Source organism: Furipterus horrens, unplaced genomic scaffold, assembly GCF_987537825.1.
Source record: "Furipterus horrens unplaced genomic scaffold, mFurHor1.1.pri manual_scaffold_1, whole genome shotgun sequence".
Taxonomy (NCBI): domain Eukaryota; kingdom Metazoa; phylum Chordata; class Mammalia; order Chiroptera; family Furipteridae; genus Furipterus; species Furipterus horrens.
This window is the reverse complement of record NW_028327171.1, coordinates 102747796-102767626: the sequence shown is the minus strand read 5'-3', so window position 1 is coordinate 102767626 and position 19831 is coordinate 102747796. Positions and strand designations below refer to the sequence as shown.

Below are 19831 nucleotides of genomic sequence, written 5' to 3'. Positions count from 1 at the left end.
TCAGTGGCATGTACATTTGGCAGAGAACTGGGAACTGTGTGGGGGCTTTAGACCCTGGTGCCCAGTTAAATGCACCCAGGAAGGAGGTTGGGGATGAACTGCTGTTTGTTCTGAAATGAAGTGCTTCACTGTGGTGGAATCAGGGAGGCAGTGTTTTGGTGAGATGGAATTGACAAATGATTCACTTTATCCACCTCCCCACACCCCCATGAACGTGTGATTTTGTGGCAGGATTTGGAGATGAGATTTTCTACTGTATAGGCTTCTTGTCAGGATGAATGAAGACCCTGTGTTAGGGAGACTGCATTAACTTCTGTGGCCTGTAGGCGGAGCTTTTGCTCTAGATTGAATCAACCTCAGGTTCCAGGTAAGGGCTTCTTTCCTTGCTGATGCCTGCTCTGGACATGGCAGGGTGCCTGTGAAATCTCTGTGTTCAAGGATGCCTAATCGAAGAGGCCAGGCACAGATCTCCTCATGCCAAATCAACAAGCCCTCAGTATTTGCTAATCAGCTATTAACGTTCTATTGATAGGCAGGGCTGAAGCCTTCTGGTAGGAGGTTCAAGGATTTACATTGCTATTGAAGTTTATAGCCTGAAAAAAGGTTTTTTTCTTTCATGTTCTATTGTTTCATTTTTCCTTTTTTTCTTCCTTGAAGCCTTTAGAGATTTCAAGCTTAGAGAATTTTAAAAGAATATATTAGGGACAAGGTTTGTTGAGGGGTGAAAAGGAGAGCCACATACATTTAACTTCTTATTTTTGAGAGATAAAAATTACACATACACACATAAGCACATACATTGTAATGATTGAAAATATTATGGAATAGAATTCTTCACTGTCCAGTATGATAACTGCTGGCCATATGTAACTATTTAGAATTAAACTAAAATTTTACGTCCTCAGGTGCACTACTCACATTTTAAATTCTCAATAGCTACATGTGGCTCTGGGCTACTGTATTGGAAAGTGCATATATAAACCATTTCTTTTTTTTATTATTTTTTAAAATATATTTTATTGATTATGCTGTTACAGTTGTCTCAATTTTCCCCCTTTGCCCTCCTCCACCCAGTACTCCCTTCCCTTCAGCAATCCTCCCAGCCCCCACTGCCCCTTAGTTCATTTCCATGGGTCAAGCATGTTAATTTCTTGGCTTCTCTATTTCTTATGCTATTCTTATCCCCCTGTCTATTTTGTTCCTACCAATGATGCTTCTTTTTTTTTTTTTTTTTTTTTTTTTTTTTTAGGAGAATTCTGTATTACGTTAATGGACAAAGAAAAGCACAATATAGAAAAAAGTCAAACGAAGTATGTGGGGAAACTGATCACGGTTGACCTGAGTGCTCTGAGGTTTGCGGGGAGTAAACAAAGTCTTCCTGGATCATCACAGTCCCTGCCGGGTCTTCTACTTGGGGCCAGCATTTTCTATACAAGTCAAACATCTTCTGCACGGGAACACTGAGCTCGTTTCTGAAGGACTCCAGAAAAACGGCACAGCTGCATTCAGAGACTGTTTCCGGAGATGTGCCTTTCTCTTCAAGTTTGACAGCAGTTAATGTGTTAGATGTCTTGATAGAGAAGGTCATATTTGGGAATATTCTTGGGATCAATAGGACTTTGGACAATAAGTTTTCCCCTCATTGCTCCTCGGTAAATTACTTCAATCAAATCTATGAAGTCTTGTTTGGTTTTGAAACTTCCCACAAACTTAGTGTGATCTGGAGACCCATAATCCACTTTCATATGCTGTCCATTGAAGAAAAACACAGTAGATGGAATATAACTGATGTCAAAATAGTGTGTATAAACTGGAGTTTGGTCCACATCTACCAGATAAATAGCAGCCATTTTACTCAAGCCAGACGAGGTCTTAGACAGAATATCATCTAGTTGCAGACAGACAGGATCCTCATCTCTCCCAAACCTGAGAACCAACACCTTCTCTGCAGTGCTCTTTATAGCCTGGTCGACTTCCTTTTTGCTGGTCAGCTTGGGCAATAGGAAGCTCATCTTGAAATAATCCAAATATTAATCACCTGGCGTCACTCTTTATTTATACAAGTCGCCTCCCCGTCTCTTTCAACCCAGGGCTGTCAACAACCGCCCAATGATGCTTCTTAATCACTGCACCATTTCCCCCATTTTCTCCTTCTTCCCTCTCCCAGCCGATGACCCTCCAAATGATCCCCAAACCTATGATTCTGTTCCTGCTCTGGTTGTTTGCTTAAGTTTGTTTTTGTTTTTATTTTTTAATATTCAGTTGTTGATAGTTATGAGTTTGTTGTCATTTTAATGTTCATAGTTCTGATCTTGTTTTTCTTAAATAAGTCCCTCTAACATTTCACCTAATAATGGCTTGGTGATAATGAACCTCTTTAGCTTTACCTTGTCTGAGAAGCACTTTATCTTCCCTTCCATTCTAAATGACAGCTTTGCTGGATAGAGTAATCCTGGTTGTAGGTCCTTGCTTTTCATCACTTTGCCTACTTCTTGCCAGTCCCTTCTTGCCTGAAAAGTTTCTTTTGAGAAACCAGCTGACAGTCTTATGGGAATGCCTTTGTAGGTAACTCTCCTCTTTTCTCTTTCTGCTTTTAAGATTCTCTCTTTAACCTTTGGCATTTTAATTATGATGTGTTTTGGTGTGGTCCACTTTGGATCTAACTTGTTTGGGATTCTCTGTGCTTCTTGAACTTGTATGTCTATTTCCTTCACCAAATTAAGGAAGTTATCTTTCATTATGTCTTCAATTAAGTTTTCAATTTCTTGCTCTTCCTCTTTTCCTCTGGCAGCCCTATGATTTGGATATTGGTACATTTAAAGTTGTCCCAGAGTTTCCAAAGCTTCTCCTTGTTTTTGCATTCTTGTTTCTTATTTCTGTTCTGGTTGAATGTTTGTTTCTTCCTTTTGTTCCAAATCATTGATTTGAGTCTTGGCTTCCTTCCTTCCACTGTTGGTTTCTTGTATATTTGTCTTTATTTCAGTTATATAACCTTTATTTCTTCCTTTATCTTTTTTGTCATACTTTATGAGTTCTCTGAGCATTGTTATCACCAGTGTTTTGGACCCTTCATCTGATAGTTTGGCCATCTCTGTTTTGTTTAGTTATTTTTCTGGGGTTCTGTTCTATTCTTTCATTGGTGCCATATTTCTTTGCCCCCTGAATTTGGCAGCCTCCCTGTGTTTGTTTCTGTGGATTTGGTAGAGCTACTTTGACTCCCTGTCTTAGTAACATCGCCTATTATAGAAAAGGCACCTGTACATTGTGTGGGGTGGAGCCTTAGGTGATTGACAGGGCAGGGCCACTCGCTTCACCACTTTGTGGTTCTGTCTGTGGTGGGGGGCTTGGAGAGGGGACAGTGCTGCTGCCTGGCTTCTAGCAATTTTCCCAGCACTTGCCCCATTTCTAGTCACTTCACCCATTTCCCATATGTGATTGGCACCCTTCTAGTTGCTGCCCTAGGGTATGCATACATTCTAAGATCATGCAGGCCCTTTAAGAGGTGAAAATCTGGCACTTTCTTCTGCCGCCCCAACCTCCACTGGTTTTTATAGCCATAAGTAATGGAACCCTGGTCTATGCAGTCTGGCTGGGGGCTAGGATTGCTCACTCCCAGGGTATCCCCTCCTGATTTTTATCCATCACGTGTGAATGTGGGACTGTCTGTTCTGCTGCCACCACTGCCACTTCTCTGCACCACACCGCCTCTCTGCCCCATCTCCATGACTCTGGCCCTCCTACCCATCTGGATTAATATGGGTTCTTTAAATCCCTGGTTGTCAGACTTCCATAGAGCTTGATTTTCTGATGGTTCTGGTTGTTATCTGTTTTCAAGATCTGGTTGTAATTCTTTATATGATTGAGCAAGGAGGCGAAGTGTGTCTACCTACACCTCCATCTTGACCAGAAGTCCCCACCTATTGCCTTTTGATTATTTGCAAGGATTTATTGAGGCAAAGGACATTGTTTTTTGTTGTTGTTCTTGTAGTCCATATAATGCTTCTTTGCACTCTGAAAGACCCAGTGGGGAATAATGGCATTGAATGTTGGGGCTTCCTTCCAGCCCTCAGCTTTTTTGTAACCTTTGCTGTACTCATTGAAGTAATATGACAGGTAAGTCCAGTATGTCTAGACCTTCTAATTTTTACCTCTTTTTAAATATTCAGTCTGCAATTTTATAGCACTAGACATTTTATTGTGTTTGTATTTTTACTAGCATAACTAGGTAGTCACTGATTGGTTCATGATAACACTGCCACCACCCCAGTTCTGATATGTAAGTCAGAATGCAGGTTTATTAATTCACAGTTGAAGAAAAACCTGGCCCAAGACTGTGCATTCAGTCAGAAAAGCATATGACAGTTCAGAAGGTTTCTTGGTGCATATAGAATCAGAGCCAGATGCCCTCAAGGGACAGTACTGTCAAGCCTTGATAGCTTGATGACTTGTCTCTCTTGTCCCAAGAGATATTTCTGTGTGAAGAGCCAGAACATTTCCAATCTGGGCACCCTCATGCCGAACAGAGTAGAAGAGACAAACCCTTTCTCCTCCGCTCTCCTCTCTGATGGCTGTTGTCACCTGCCTTTGTTGTTGCCTCAGTCCTACCCTTTTTCATTTAGCATCCTTTCATAACTATTTATACTTGACAAGTTTACAGATTACTTTTAATTAATTGCAGTTTAGGGTGGCTACCTGCTAGTGACATTTAGGGAGGCATTATAAACTCATTTGGTAGTATGTCTTCAAATCAACTTGTGGGATAAATTTCTTCTGAGGAAGTACTTCTTTTTGACAGCTTTTCATTCATTCACAATTTATTAATTCCTATTCTTGCTAGGCATCAAGAGAAGCTTGATTCATCTAAAGATGAATAAAATTCTCCTGACTTTGCAGAGCTCACACTCCAGTTCAGAAGCAGATTCATTAGCAAATAATTCCACTGATATAACTTCTACAGTAGAGATAGGTACACATTGTCCTTGGAGCAAGAAGGAGGAATTGTTTGAGTATATTGAGAGTACATGCTTGTAAACTTTATTTGCTATGAAAAGTTTTCTCTGCTTTCTGCTTTTTGTTTATTATTTTGGATTAATAACAATAGTGACATTTACTATAATTTCTTGAGCACATAACATGTGCTCGGCACTGTCTCTTGCGCTAAATTAACATCATCGGATTTAGCCTTCGTAAGTAGGACTCAGAGAAGTTAGGTAGTTCCCCAAGGTTGCCCATCTAGAAAGGGTGTAGTGGTATTGGATCACAATTCTGATATCCCTGCCCAACTCATTTCACAATGTCACATGCCATCTACCAATCTTTAGGCCTCCGATCGTTAGCTCTGCTAACTAAAATTATAGAATAAGGGGTGTGTGTTTCTGCTGGAGGATCCCCATCCATTTGGATGGAATGAGTAGATCATCTAAAAGTGGAAAGCCTCCATACCACACCCCCATGGAGGGAGTCAGGCACACTAGCATTGTGTTGTGAAAATCACATGATGACAATTGAAGTACACACATTAAAAATAGGGGGAATGGTAGTTTTAGGAGACATAGGAACTTGGGTTTAATGAATTCTGAAAGCATCTGTGAGGTCTTCAGAGGGACTGTGTGTTGGGTGAGTAGAGGCACTGCCAGGAACAAAGCTGTGTGCCACTCATGTCTCTGTGCTGGCTCCTATTCTCTCATCTCAGGATAACTCTGCTTCCTCTGTTGGCTCATACCCGACTGATTTGATTCTTTCTCTGAGGCTGAAACAGTGGGATTGGGCTTCCTGTGAAACCACGGAGATGAGTGATCTGAGGAGCTTTTAGCTGAATTTAAAACACATATTTTGGAAGAGCTTTGTGGGTCTGTGAAGGATTAGTCAGATAACCACTTATTTCCTCTGAGCCTCAATTTCCTTATCAGTAAATATTTAGTGCCTTTCCTCATGGCTCCTTCCAAAAGGTGATGCCTCTGACTTTCTTTAATGTTCTCTATTATTCCTCAAGTCCCTGACTCCTTCTTGGCTATCTTCCGCTGCATTTGGGAAGTGAAGCACATGGATAAGAGCTGTCCCTGAAGATTCTGCTATCCACAGGGCAAGATGGGAAAAGCACTAAAAGAAACCCAACACTCCTTTCCCTTCTACCTTCCACTTCAGGGGAAAAGGAGACCTCACCTATTGGCCACGTAGCCAGGGCAGATTCTTCTGGTCCTCAGTGAGCACGTACCGTACCCAGCACACACATGCATAGGGCCTGGAAGCATTGTGTGTCTACGCAGCATTCTCTGGGAACCTGGGCCCTGTACTCAACAGCACAGCATTCTTATGCCCCACCATGACCTCTTCTCTCCCACAAAAGGAAAACATAAACATGGGCACCAAGAGATTCAATTATGTTGTCCCTTCCCATGCAGCATCTTAGTGAGAGCTTGGTGAAAACCCGGGTGGACTTGTAGGGGGAGGCCTGGGTTTAGATCCAGGAAAACGTGATTTCTAGTCCTAGCTATGCCTTCGCTAGCTATGAGACCTCAGCCATTTACATCATTTTTTCTCACCTTAACTTTGTCCTCTGTCAAATGAAAATAGGCACTTTTTTTTTTTTTTGCCTTGCCCTGGTGAAGACAGTCAGACAATGTGTGGGAAAGCACATTGCAAATTCTAACACTTTGAACAAATGTAGTATAGCAATTTATAGAATAATCAGCCCTCTATATAATCTTGTTTAGTAGAAACTAGTCCTATAGGAAGGACATGAAGGAAGATATTTTTTCCTGAACATAAACTAATTTGTGGGAAGAAAATAAGAAAGGTGTATTTGGAAGAAATTTGTCTACCTTTGGGGCTCTGTGGAAGTTTACCAAAGTAAAAAATTCCTTACATTTGGGAGGCAGCAAAATAATTACAAATATGGGTCTTGGAGTCTGACATCCTAGGTTCAAATCCTGTCTCTTGTGTGGCCTTTGGCAAGTCTTAGGACTGCTTCATGCCTCAGTTTCTTTATCTGTAAAATATAGCTATAATACTAATATAGTATAATATATTCAATGCAAAATATAGTATAATACTAATAACTGTATGCATAGAGTTGTTGTAAAGATTGAGTTAATGTACATAAATTTTTTAGAAGGCAGCCTGTACGTATTAACTTTTATTGTTATTACTGTTATTCACTACACCTTTTTCCAAGGATGTTTACATATTACATTTCAATTGATTGCCATCACAGCACCCTGAACAATAGCAGCCACATTTCACAGGTAAGAAAACTGACTGTTGCAGTCACTTGCTCAAGCTCACACTGCTAATAAATGACAGCACTGTGGCCACTGTCAAGGGACCTTTACAACGTGCTTTCAGTATTGTTCCCTTAGATCCTGAAATTGGGAAAGGGCTGAAGACTCAGATGACAGTCAACTTAATAAGTAATCATGACAGACTCATTGCTCAGCTAAGAATTGAGATTTTGAATTTGTGGTCAGAATTTTTAAGCGAACTTAGAAGTTCATGAAGTCATTACATATCTGAAATTAACTTTTAAACTAGCTTGTATTTTAGCATTACATGATAGTGTTGTCAATTTTAAAAATAAAAATCAGTATTCCTTTTCCTAGTTAAAATTTCTTATCTGCTTCCATGATTCAGATTCCTATTTAAACACTGGACTAAAGAAGACATTTAAATATTTTAAAAAGGGACAAGATCACCTAACTCAGTGCTAAGCAGCCTTTGTTTTTCTGTGAGGGATAATCCAGGACAAATATACATATTTATATATAAATTTTACTTCATTCAAAATGAAAATAGGATTATTAAGGCCCTCAAGGGAAATGCATATTTACATAGCTTAGATTACCTAAATTATTGAATATGAGAATGCCAATGAAATAAATGGCACTGAGTTTTAGCTATTAAAATGTTAATATTTGAGCATATCTGAATTCATTCCAAATTTGACTAAAAGGTGGGAACTTGAACCTAGATGTGCTGCACATGACTGAGGGGTGGAGGCCACTCATCATCAATTTAAACAGAATGAAGAAGTATTGTAGAACCTTTCAAGGCAGCAGGGATACTGAGTCTGGCTCAAACTTTGTTTTATTTCCTAATGTAGGAGTAGAAGTTTGTGCATTATTTCACTTTCATTTTCTGACAAGAGAAAGTATGTGCATTTACCTGAAGAGACTTTTATTATTCTCAAATCAATCCTAAATGGACATTTATAGAATGAGAATTTATTTAAAGAACTTTGAGTAACATAGTGGACAGTATCTTCAGTGACAGCATTATGAAAGACACTAAGATCCTTTTCAAATAGACAACTCTTATTTCAACTTTCTATAGAGACAGAAGGCATAGCAGTAAATTCTAACTTTGTCAAGACTTTTTTTTTTTTTGAGAAGGTGATGAGAATGAGCTAAGCTAGTACATAGTGTAGTTTCTGCTAATTTACCTTAAGCTACAGTTGCACCAGAGAATCTAGATTGGGCCAAATCTCCTGTGTCTATGGGAGCATGATGAGTAATGGCTGAGGCAGCAGGAGTGCTGTGGCCATGTGACCAGGCCACAATTTCTCAGCTCCAACTGGTGGGGGTCACGAGAGTACATGGGCATATGTATCATATCTTCTAATCTTTCAGGAAAAGTAACAAATATAGGTTATTCATGAAATTTTACTATTTTAAAATACTGGCAATAAATTCATATTTTAAAAAAAATCACACATGTATGAGGGTTTTTTATTATAGCATTGTGTGTGCTGGCAAGTTTGGAACATTTTAAATGTTCATTAATAAGAGACCAGTGAAATAAATCATGGCAGAGCCATTCAATGGAATATTATGCTGCTGTTAAAAACACACAAACACACACACACACAAGAATGGCCCTGGCTGGTGTGGCTCAGTGGATTGAATGCCAGCCTGTGAACCAAAGGGTAGCTGGTTCGATTTCCAGTCAGGACACGTGCATAGGTTGTGGGCTAGGTCCCTAGTTTGGGGGCGTGCAAAAGGCAACCACACATTGAAGTTTCTCTCCCTCTCTTTCTTCCTCCCTTCCTCTCTCTAAAAATAAAAAAAAAAAAGAATGAAAAGGTCTCTGTGTCCTAATATATAAACCTTAAAGACATTGTTAATCAGAAAAATCAAGGTGCATATTATATTTCATTGTGTGAAAAAAAGAGGGAGAAGTGAATGGGAGTGTGTGTGTGTGTGTGTGTGTGTGTGTGTGTGTGTGTGTGTGTTTATATTAGCGTGGTAGGCCTACCATAACAGAATACCATAAGCTCTATGTTCTCACAGTTCTGGAGGCTAGAAGCCCATGCTCAAGGTGCCAGCAAATTTGATTTCTGGTGAGAACTCTTTTCCTGGGGCTTGTAGTCACCTGCCTCTCTCTATGTTCTCACATGGCCTTTCTCCTGGTGCTTGTCAGAGAGATAGGGGTCTCTGGTATCTATTCCTCTTCTTATAAGGACATTAACCCTATTGGATTAGGATCTTGTCCTTATGACCTCATTTAAGCTTAATTACTTCCCTAAAGGCCCCATCTCCAAATTCTATCACATTGAGGGTTAGAACTTCAACATATGAATTTTAGGGAGACACAATTCAGTTCATTGTTTTTATATGCATAGAATATATTCAGAATAATAAAAAGTTAATAATATTAGCTGAGTAGGGGTAAAAAACTGGAATATGCTGAACAAATGTGTTCCTTTTTATATATTCCCCAGAGGAGCCAGCATTGTTTTTACATTGTCCAGATTTAAGTACTGGACTTGCCATCTCACCGAGAGAAGGTCAGCCCTCTACTTCATGTGCAGTAGCTGCACTCAATATTATTTTTTAGAAAAGAGTTTTGGATCTTCAAATACTTGTGTAACTTCTTGCTTGAGACCCCAAAGTTCTGCCCCATATACCACAAAACATAAAAAGAATACCAGACAATAAAATTAAAGGAATTGTGGCTTACTGAATTAATCATCCAGATCTCAGTTTCATTTCATTTATCAATGAAGACACAGGCATATTTATGCAGCATATTGTGTTCAGCTTGAGTCTCCTTCTCTATGTAGGCAAAAAACTCATTCCTTGAAAGCAAAGAATTCCATTTTCTCTTTCCCCTGATTCCTCCAACTTCTCCCTCCCTGCATATTCAAGCAAATATCAGGGATGGTTACGATTAACCTAAGTATATTCTTTCTCTGGTTCATAAATTAGAAGATCCAACTGGTTAAGCAGCTTCAATCCCTTTGGAGGTGGGATGGGGGTGGTGGTGGAAACAGCTACCATATTTGTATACATAGGCTTAAACACTAGAAATTTAGTTTCATATAGTTGCAAAGGCTAGAAGTCCTAGATCAAGCTCTGGCAGTGTCAGTTCCTGGCTTGTAGACAGCCACCTTCTCACAGTGTATTCATGTGGCAGAAATAGTGGGAACCATTACTGTTAATGTACTTCCTGCAAATACTCTGATGTTCGTTTAGTTGTATCTCTCTAGATTTCATGGGAGGCAGAAAAGTATTGGTTACAATTGCTTATCCACCCATAAGCCTGGGTGCAGGTATGAAGAAGGATAGTTAACTCCTCAGTGGCAATAAAAATGATATATTTTTTGATGCGTCTCAGCCAGGGTAATTTGTTGCAATTTTAGCTGTCCTCTTTCTCTTCATCTCAATCAATCACTTCTGTTCCAAATACATCCTTTTGCTTCTCATGGAAAATACCACTCTGGATCCAGGCCTGGGTCCTGACCTGTGTGATCGTGCAGTTTAGGTACTGGGGAGCCTAGGGAGCGTCATATATGTAGACTCTGACATATACTGTAGTATTGAGTTCCAGAGGTCCCACAGAAGGAGGCATCTACTCTCTCTACAGCCAACATCACCACCATCCAGAAAAGCTGGCCCTGATCTCCAGGGGCTAGACAGGCCCAGTGAAAGTGAATAAGGCCATTGGTTCTCAAAGGAAGGTGAGCATTGGGGCCACTTATTCCATTGTCCCTACCTTCTGCAAGCTCGTGGCACCGGCTTTCCCCTTGAGGAAGTGAGTGAGGTAACAGTCCCATCTCTTCCCCACCATACACCATCTCAAAGAATGTGTGCTTTCTCCCTTCTTCTTGACTTTACATAGAGTTCATCTCTCTTGGGCTCTCCCTATTCTCTTCTGGGTTCTACACATCCTAAATCCCTCCATTTTCATGGACTCTGGTGGGGATTGAGGGTTTAGTTAAACCAGTTGCATTTTGGAAACTGAGGGCAAACTGTGGAAATCAGAACGATATCTGCAGTTTAGTTATAGTGTATTTTTTATTTTTGATCATTGTACCATGGTTATGTAAGATGTTAATATTGGGGGAACAGGGCAAAGAACATAACCAGAACTCTCTTTACTATCGATGCAACTTTTCTGCAGGTCAAAAGTTATTTCAAAATAAAAAATTTTTAAAAAACAGTATCTGGGGGAGTGAATCTACATGTGTCTTCTAAAAATCTCTTGCAACCCAGGCCTCAGTTTGACAGCTGCCTCCACATTTGGGGTGGTTCTCTGAGCATCACCCTGTGCATGTTGACAGGGGTGTGTATTTCCTCCCCACTACCTGTGTATAGACTGGCCCTTTTATGCTAATCTATGCTAACCCAAACCCAGATAACCACAGTGGGGGGTGGGGGGTGGGATAGGAATGAATCAGGGTAAGGTGGGTTGTGAAATTCAAAGTAGAATTGGTAGCAGGGCACTAAGAACAATTATATTGAGTTATAAATTCAGTGCATTTGAATTGAGATTATGAATACAAAAGTAATCTAAAGAATCTGACAATTTTCAGACACATTTTCCTATTGTTACCATAGGGTAGGTTTTCATTTTAACAAGACAGATCTCTTAAGTGTCCTTGGAAACATATCTACTGACAGCAGAGGCAAAGGAAACTGTTCTAGATTTCTCTTCAAGGGTGTGGGTCCAAGGCATCTACATACGAGGGAGCAGTTGTTACTGTACCTGGCTGCCAGTCATGCTGTGTACCTGGACCCCTCGCAGAAATTCTAAGAAGAAAGTTCTAAGGTCCTTGGGGTTGTCACTTCACTGCATTTCCTCCTTAGTTCACAAAGTCCTGGCTCATGCCTGCATTCACAGTCTTCTATTACAACTCAGCTACTGAGCTCCAGCCACGCTGGATTTATTCTGTTCCTAAAACAGCAAACTTACCCACCCAGTCAACAAGGCTTTTGTACTTGGTATTGCTTTTTGGGGGGGTGGGGGGGCACTCTCCACCTAGGTCTTTTCATGGTACCATCTTACCCTTCAGGTTTCTGCTCAAATTTCCCTTGTGTAGGAGGCATCTTCTGACCAGCTATCTAGAGTAAGCACCCTTTACCTTTTTTTTCCTTCCTAATGCTTATAATCTATAATTACTGTCTACACACTCTTGTTTGCCATCTGGCTAGAATATAAATTTCATGAGAACAAAAACTGCTTGTTCACCACTGTACTTCAAACACCTAGAACAGATCCTGGTTAAAGTAGTATTTGCTGAGTTGAAGAATGGAAAGAAGTCTCCCTGCTGCCTCTGCAAGCGAGGGGTGTGAGAGTGGAGCTCCAGCCCCTCCTGAAGTTGGGGTTGCCTCTCGTGGAAACAGAGGAGTGTGAGTGCACCTTCAGCATGGAGCAGATCTCATGGCCCTTTGCCAATTGTAGGAAGAAGGGCATTGTGCAGGCCATTCTGAATCCAGGGGGTGTGTTCCTCTCTGTGGAAGGTGAGGCTAGAGGACATACATTCCTTCGGTGTGAAGGGACATGATTTGTCCACTCCTTCCCTTTCTTTCTCTCTTCTATAAATATATATATATATATATTGTGTTAGAACTTAGCATAGTACCTGGCCCATAGTTAATATGACTGTGAGCAAGGCAGACTCAATCCTTGACCCTCCTGTTACTTATAGCCCAGCAGGGCTGACAGCCAAGACAAGAGGCAGTTAGCATTCAGTGTGAGGGGTGCTCTGAGAGGAGACTGCCTTGGAAGCGGCTTCTCCGCCTCACTGGGATTCATGCCAGGTACAGAAGAGGGTGAGGAGCCTTGCATTGCTTATAACCTGGATACTCAAAGGCCCTAAATAATCCGGGAACGTATTATGTGTCATTAGGCAGCTGTCATGCCAGGTTCCATTACGAATAACTGACTTAACACCTATTGGCTTATATACCTTCTGCATGTATCTATTTTACCTGCCTGGAACTTGGAGGAAATTTTAGGGTATTAGTAGAGCTCCTGGGCTTGGAATTAAGGAAGTAGGGTTCAGATCATCATCTTGGGGAAGACTGTCTTTCTCTTCCCAGACTTCTGGTAATGGAGGTTCAGCAATCTACCTGAAAATCAGGGCCCAGGCAGCTCTAATGTGTGCCAGAGTTTAAAACCATTGCACTAGACTTTAAGCAATTGGAGTTAGTAATTAAGTCAGTCCTGTTTGCTGTTTATTCCCAGCAAGCCTGGCACATATTAGGTATTCAAGAAATACCTCTTGATTGTTAAATAAGTTGTTGTGAGGCAATCGATGAGATTCAAAAACCTAATTAAACTTCAGTTTCCATATATATAGGATGAGGACAATAATAGGTACCTTGAAAGGTTGTTCAGAGTATGAATAAAATAATATAGGAGGGGTCCTATAAGTTAATACTTGGCTCATGTGAAGATTTCAGTAAAGGTTAGCTGAGTTTGGATCTATGTGGGGGATTGGGACCAGTCCCTTTGGTGTCTAGTGCGGTTTCTGTGGATTGTCCTTTCCTGGCTGTAGAGGCTGGAAAGCTAAAACCTACATTTCCAGATCCCTTGCAGTTGGATTTAGTGGTTCAATTCCACCAATCCGATACCCTTGCTAGATACCTAAATTAGGAACTGAATTAATAAGGGAGAGAAGCAGAGCATCAGGTGTCCTTTTTACTGGTGCCCTATAATAGCAAAGAGAGTGTGGCTCTAGAGCTGGGGGATGTAGTGGCCTCCTGTACGAGTCAAGAGAATCAGCTCATTTAGCTAACTGCTTCCACAGTGTGGCTTTGGGGTTATTCCCAGAACCTAAGCCTGTGCTATATTTCTTCAACAGCTTTTCAACAGAAAAATCCTCTGAACCATTTACTATAGGGTGGTGATAACAAATTACCACAAATTGGATAGCCGAAAACAACAACAAAAAATTATTCTCTCATGGTCCTGGATACGAAAAGTTCAAAATCAAGGTATCATCAGGCCCATACTCCCCCAGAAGGCTCTAACAAGAATCCTTCATTGCCTCTTCCTAGCTTTTGATGGTCGCCAGCAATCTTCGGCATTCCTTGGCTTATAGGTGCGTCATTCCAATCTTTGTCTCTGCTGTCACATGGCCTTCTCTTTTATGTATGTCTCTGTGTCTTCACATAGCCTTCTTATAAGGACAAGAGTCACTAGATTTAGGGCCCACTCTAATCCACTATGACTTCTTTTTAATTTACATAATCACATCTGTAAAGACCCTATTTCTAAATAAAGTCACATCCTGAGGTTCCAGGTGGACATGAATTTGGGAGGGACACTATGTAATTAATTATCTTGGGTTGCTCAAACTAACTAGAGTTAATTCTATTCTCTGAAGCTGAACCCCACTGATTTGGATGACCTCTGAGGCTCCCAGCCAACTCTGACATTGTAGGATTCTCCTTTGAATAGTGAAGTATTTGACCTGTGTTGGAATTGACAACTGCCAGGCTCAGGCACCAGCAACCATGCAGTAAACTTTATTGAGGGAGGGCAGTCTTCACTTTTTAAAGCCTTCGATGATGATTCACTTGTGCATGGGGAAAGCAGCAACCTCCTTTCTCTTTATGGAAGCCATTTATTCAGGTTGACTCATTGCTTTCTTTTGTACTTTCTTCTCAACCCTCCTCATATGCAATGGGGACAGGCTGCTTTGGTAGGCTAAAGCTTTTCACATACAAGTGGTTCTTCAGTGTTGATTCTATTCCCACAAGAGAAATTTGCCTAAAAAATTAATTCAAAATTAGGTCTATGAGAACATTTCATTACAAAATTAATGAGGTGATTAGGATTAGCAGGTGGTCACCAAAAGAGGGTTGAAGAGTAACCTGGAAATTCAGACATAAACCATAAAGATTGCCCACTCTAGTTACCATCATTAGCACTTACAGTGTGTTGTGTGTGTATATATATATATATATATATATATATATATATATATATTCTGAGTTATTTATATATAATAATAAATTTAAATATATATGTACTTTATTAGTTTTCTATTGCTGCAATGGCAAATCACCACCCACTTGGTGGCTTAGAAGTCTGAGTATAGTATGGCTCAACTGGCTCCTCTACTGAGACTCATAAGGCAGAAATTAAGGGGCTGGCTGGGCTCTGGGGAAGATTACACTTCCAGGCTCACTTAGGTTGCTGACAGATTTTATTTCCTTGTGGTTGTAGAACTGAAGTCACCATTTCCTCAACACATGGCCTCCTTAATCTTCAAGCCAACCAAATGGTGCATCAAATTCTCCTTATGCCTTGGACCTCTGACTTCTCCTTTTTAATTGAATTTATTGCAGTGACATTGGTTAATAAAATTATATAGGTTTCAGGTGCACAATCCTGTAATACATCATCTGTAGATTGTATTGTGTATCACCCCAAGTCTAGTCTTCTTCCACCACTATTTGCCCCCCTTATACCCTTTTCTACCTCCCCGCATGACTTCCCTTTCTTATACCAACTGGAGAAAGATCTCTGCTTTTAAGGATTTTTTTGATTAGATTCAGTATACTAATATAATCCGGGATAATCTCTCTAAGGTCAGTTGATTAGTAATCAACTACATCTACATTGTTCCTTTTTGCCACGTAATATAATGTCTTCATGGAAGTAACACCTGAGAGTGAGAGTTATGGGGTCCAGAATTCTGCCTATGAAAACACATATTTTCTAAAACAACTGAATCTGAGAAAAAATAAGGCTCACTATCTTGCATATAATTATACAGCTGACAAAAGACAAAACCATGATTTTATAATTCTATCCACAAATATTTACTGAGTGTACACCATGTGCCAGGAACTATTGTAAATGAAGAAGATATAGCAGTGAATTAAATAGACAAAAAATCCGGCCCTTTTAGAGTTTATATTCTCATGGAATTTATTTGACTCCTCCCTATTATGGTCTCCTGCCTCCATGCTTTGTAGCTCTTCTCGTAGAATTTTCTAGTCCCTCATATCCCCAAGCTCAGGACTCCTCCTCCTGACCTCCTGATCCTGCAGTGCCTGGAATTGAGACAAAATACTAATAAGACCAGCTTTCTGTGTGAGGCACCAACCCTGGGCACTCTGGTAGGCTGCCGGTTATAGCTATACCCTATGCCAAGGTGGATCTAACCCAAAGTACTGGCTTCCACACATTTCATCCTGTTTGGAATCTCAGACTTCTATAAGAGGTGCTGTCTGCCTGGCTCCTGCTGGCCGTTCTCCAAGAGATTGGATCTTTTCCCTAGTTCTTGCCCTCCCTCTTCCAGGTACCATCTAGAGGTGCCACTGTGAGTGGCTATCCCTCATAAGCATGCAGTGCTCTGTCCACTATGTTCTATCCCCTCCATTGGGGATATCCCTGACCTCTGCTTTGGCAGAAAGACCAGACAAGGCTTATCTCTGCTTCACATCGACTGCTGCCAACCACCAGCTCTGAGTCTGAGCACTCATGACAGCAGGTAGGCAGAGGTCCTGGCACAGCCTTTGATAGAACAGCTCCCATTTCCCCAGCCAGGCCTCAGGGACTATGGGACCCTGCCCAAGCTTATTCTCATTCTAACAGAGGTGATTTAAGGAGAATGGATGTACAAAGGCATGGGTCTGGAAATGAGTTAGGGATGCTAATTAAGCAAGTGTGTTTACATTGTACAAAGCATGGCTGAAAATGAAGAGAAAAGAAAAATGTGAAGTTTGGGTTAGAATTCAGTTCTTTTTTTTCCCATTATTTAAATTTGTTTTTTTTATTATTTAATTTTTTAAAAATTCTATTAAAGTTGTCCCAATTTTTCCCCCTTTACCCTCCTCTGCCCATCCCACCCCCCGGTCCCATAGTCAATTCCCACACTGTGGCCCATGTCAATGGGTCATTCATACATGTTCTTTGTCTAGTCCCTTCCCCTTCTTTCCACCATTATCCCATTTACCATTCCCCTCAGTCTATTCCACATTGAATGGCTAGTTTTGATAAGTTGCCTAATGATTTAGTTAACTCTCATAAGAGCTCAGAAGCAAAAAAGTTCTGTAAAAATAAAAATAATAAATCCTGCAAATTTTACTTTCACTGTATCTCTCACATTGCTCCCTTGAATGTTCTTCTCCAATGCCAGTCATCATATCACAGCCCTACTGTGTAGGGTAAGAGTGTTAAATATTACCCAGATTGTTTCTTGACCTGATTTCATTTTTTTCCCTTCAAATTTTGTCCCATTTAGTCAGCAGTGTTTAATATCTAAGGGGGAGATGGAATCACAGAAAACAAACAAGAGGAAAATAACCAAATCTACAGAATACATGAGTCAAATTATTAGCTTTTGGATGATGAAAAGCTGAGCTTCATGTGCAAATAGGAATATGTGATCACTCAGTTTTTTCCTGCTCCTCTACTCCCACTCTTACCTTCCCAGATAAAGCTTTTTCACAGGTTGAGGGAAGCAAAATGTTTAGAAGGAGCTAGGAAAGAGTAAACATTGTGAGATGCTGAGAATGTACCATTATAGAAATACTAAATTCTTGTGGGAATCTAAGGTGCATGTGAACTGAGAAGATGAAAGTCATGCAGAGTTTCCCAGCCTCGAGTCATAGAGTGTTATAGCAATGTGAGGTGTGCACACTTAGTGGGCCTGAGACAGCCTAGCCAAATTTCTTGAATATATGGCATGGGCAAGAGAAGAGCTAAATGCTTCTCAAATGCTTTGGAGGGTTGTGGGAGAGGCTGTGAGAGCTGGATCTGGGACATGTAATGATTTGAACTATTAGAGTGTAACAACCCACTGCAAGGACCCCTGCCAGGAATGTGAAGCCCTAGTTGCACTAGTGGCAGTATAGGTCATGAGGAATGATAACCAATTGTCTTCTCCTTCCTGTCTTTTGGTCCTAAGTCAGTCCCTTTGCTGCTACACCCATCAGTGAGGGGTGAAAAAGACCCTGTGTATTAGTCTGGGTTCTCCAGAGAAACAGAACCAACAGGATATTTATGAATATAGAGAAAGATTTACTGTAAGAAATTGGCTCACATGGTTATGGAGGCTAAGTCCAAGCTCTGTAGTAGGCAATGTAGAGACTCAGGAGAGCAGATGGCATAGTTCCAGTCTGAGTTCAAACGTCTGAGAACCAAGAGAGCTGATAATGTACGTTCCAATTCAAGTCTGAAGGCAGGAGAAGACTTATGTCCCAGCTCTATACAGCCAGAAAGAAATAATTCTTTCTTAGTTAGCCTTTTCTTCTATTTAGGCCTTAAACAGAATGGGTGAGGCCCACCCACATTGGAGAGGCAGTCTGCATTTTCAGTCTATGGATTCAAATGTTAATCTCATCCAGGAATACCCTCATAGACACACTCAGAATAAGTTTTAACCAACTAACTGGCCCTTTGTAGACCAGTCAAGTTGACACATAAAATTAACCATCACACCCTGAACAGACAGATTATTCAAACTGACAGAAAATGGGGTACCGTCTATGTGCAGAATGTGTTTGCAATAGAAACTCAGTTGAAGTATATCAGAAAAAATGGAGCTGCACTTCTTGCAGATCTGAGTCTATGGCTTGAGTTGACTTACCTGTTTTATACCCAGTCCCCACAGACACAGTTGAGAACCATGTCCTTCCAGAAGCATTTCTGGACTCTCATGAATGGAAGCACTCTCCACTTCCTCTCCCATAGCACTACCTCTCTCTGAAGTATTGAGGCTCCTGTAGCCACTTCTGTGCCCCACAAAATACTCAGCACAGAGTCTTGCACAAAGTAAGAGCTCAGGAAATGACTCTGAATGAATTTATGATCTGTAGATCTCTTTCTTTCAGTATATTAAAATCACAAAGAAAGAAATAGGAAGGCAAGAAAGGGAAACGTGGGAAGATGTGTGTCTACTGGAATGAGCACTGAGCAGAATGTCTGGGGTTCCAGAGCTTAGTGTAGGTTCTGCTGCTAAGTACCTCTGTGGCTCTGACACATTTCTCAGACTCTCTGAGCATTGATTTCCTCAGCTTTATAATCGGCATGCTAATACCTGTCCTGCCTACCTCAGAAGCACTGGCTGCTTTGAAGGAGATTGAATAGAATGTTTCATATACAAGTACATAAAATATTATAAAAATGCTATACAATATGGTGGATTTATTGTTATTGTGTATGTACTGTGTTCACATACTGTAAACTCCTAATGACCAAGAACCCTAAATCTCACATATCCCTCAGATCTCCAAGGACAGAGAAGAGCTGGGCCTGGGCTTGGCACCTGCCTGACAACCGGTATGCACATGGCTGAGTCTGGAATGGACTGGTGACCCCCACATTGCAGCGACTGTTTCTTGTCATTATGTAAGAAAACTGCAAAATTGGATTAGTGAAAGGAAGTAAATATGGAAATGACTCCCTAGCTCCTCTGGGGAAAGGCCACTTGCAAGGCACATATAAGGTCCTGCTTTGAGTGTTGGTGAGAGAAACAGATTCATTAGGTATCCTAAGCCTGCCACTTCTTGAGCAGTTGAGCACCTGCAGCTCTAGGTAGTGTGGCTTTTCCTATGTTCACATAAGTAGCTCTCACAACCATCCTGTGTGACTG

General features: G+C 40.8%; 1 protein-coding gene across 1 annotated transcript; it reads right to left on the bottom strand.

Annotated features, from left to right (window-relative positions):
• Positions 1-1242: 1242 nt before the first annotated feature.
• Positions 1243-2100, bottom strand: LOC150021583 (thioredoxin-like protein 4B). The gene has a single exon (XM_090265039.1). The coding sequence runs from the start codon at positions 2010-2012 to the stop codon at positions 1563-1565; it is 450 nt and encodes a 149-aa protein (XP_090121165.1). The 5' UTR covers positions 2013-2100; the 3' UTR covers positions 1243-1562.
• Between the last annotated feature and the right edge of the window lie 17731 nt (positions 2101-19831).

Coding starts and splice junctions, on each gene's coding strand:
- LOC150021583 (XM_090265039.1), bottom strand. CDS start 2,012: ATGAGCTTCCTATTGCCCAAGCTGACCAGCAAAAAGGAAGTCGACCAG.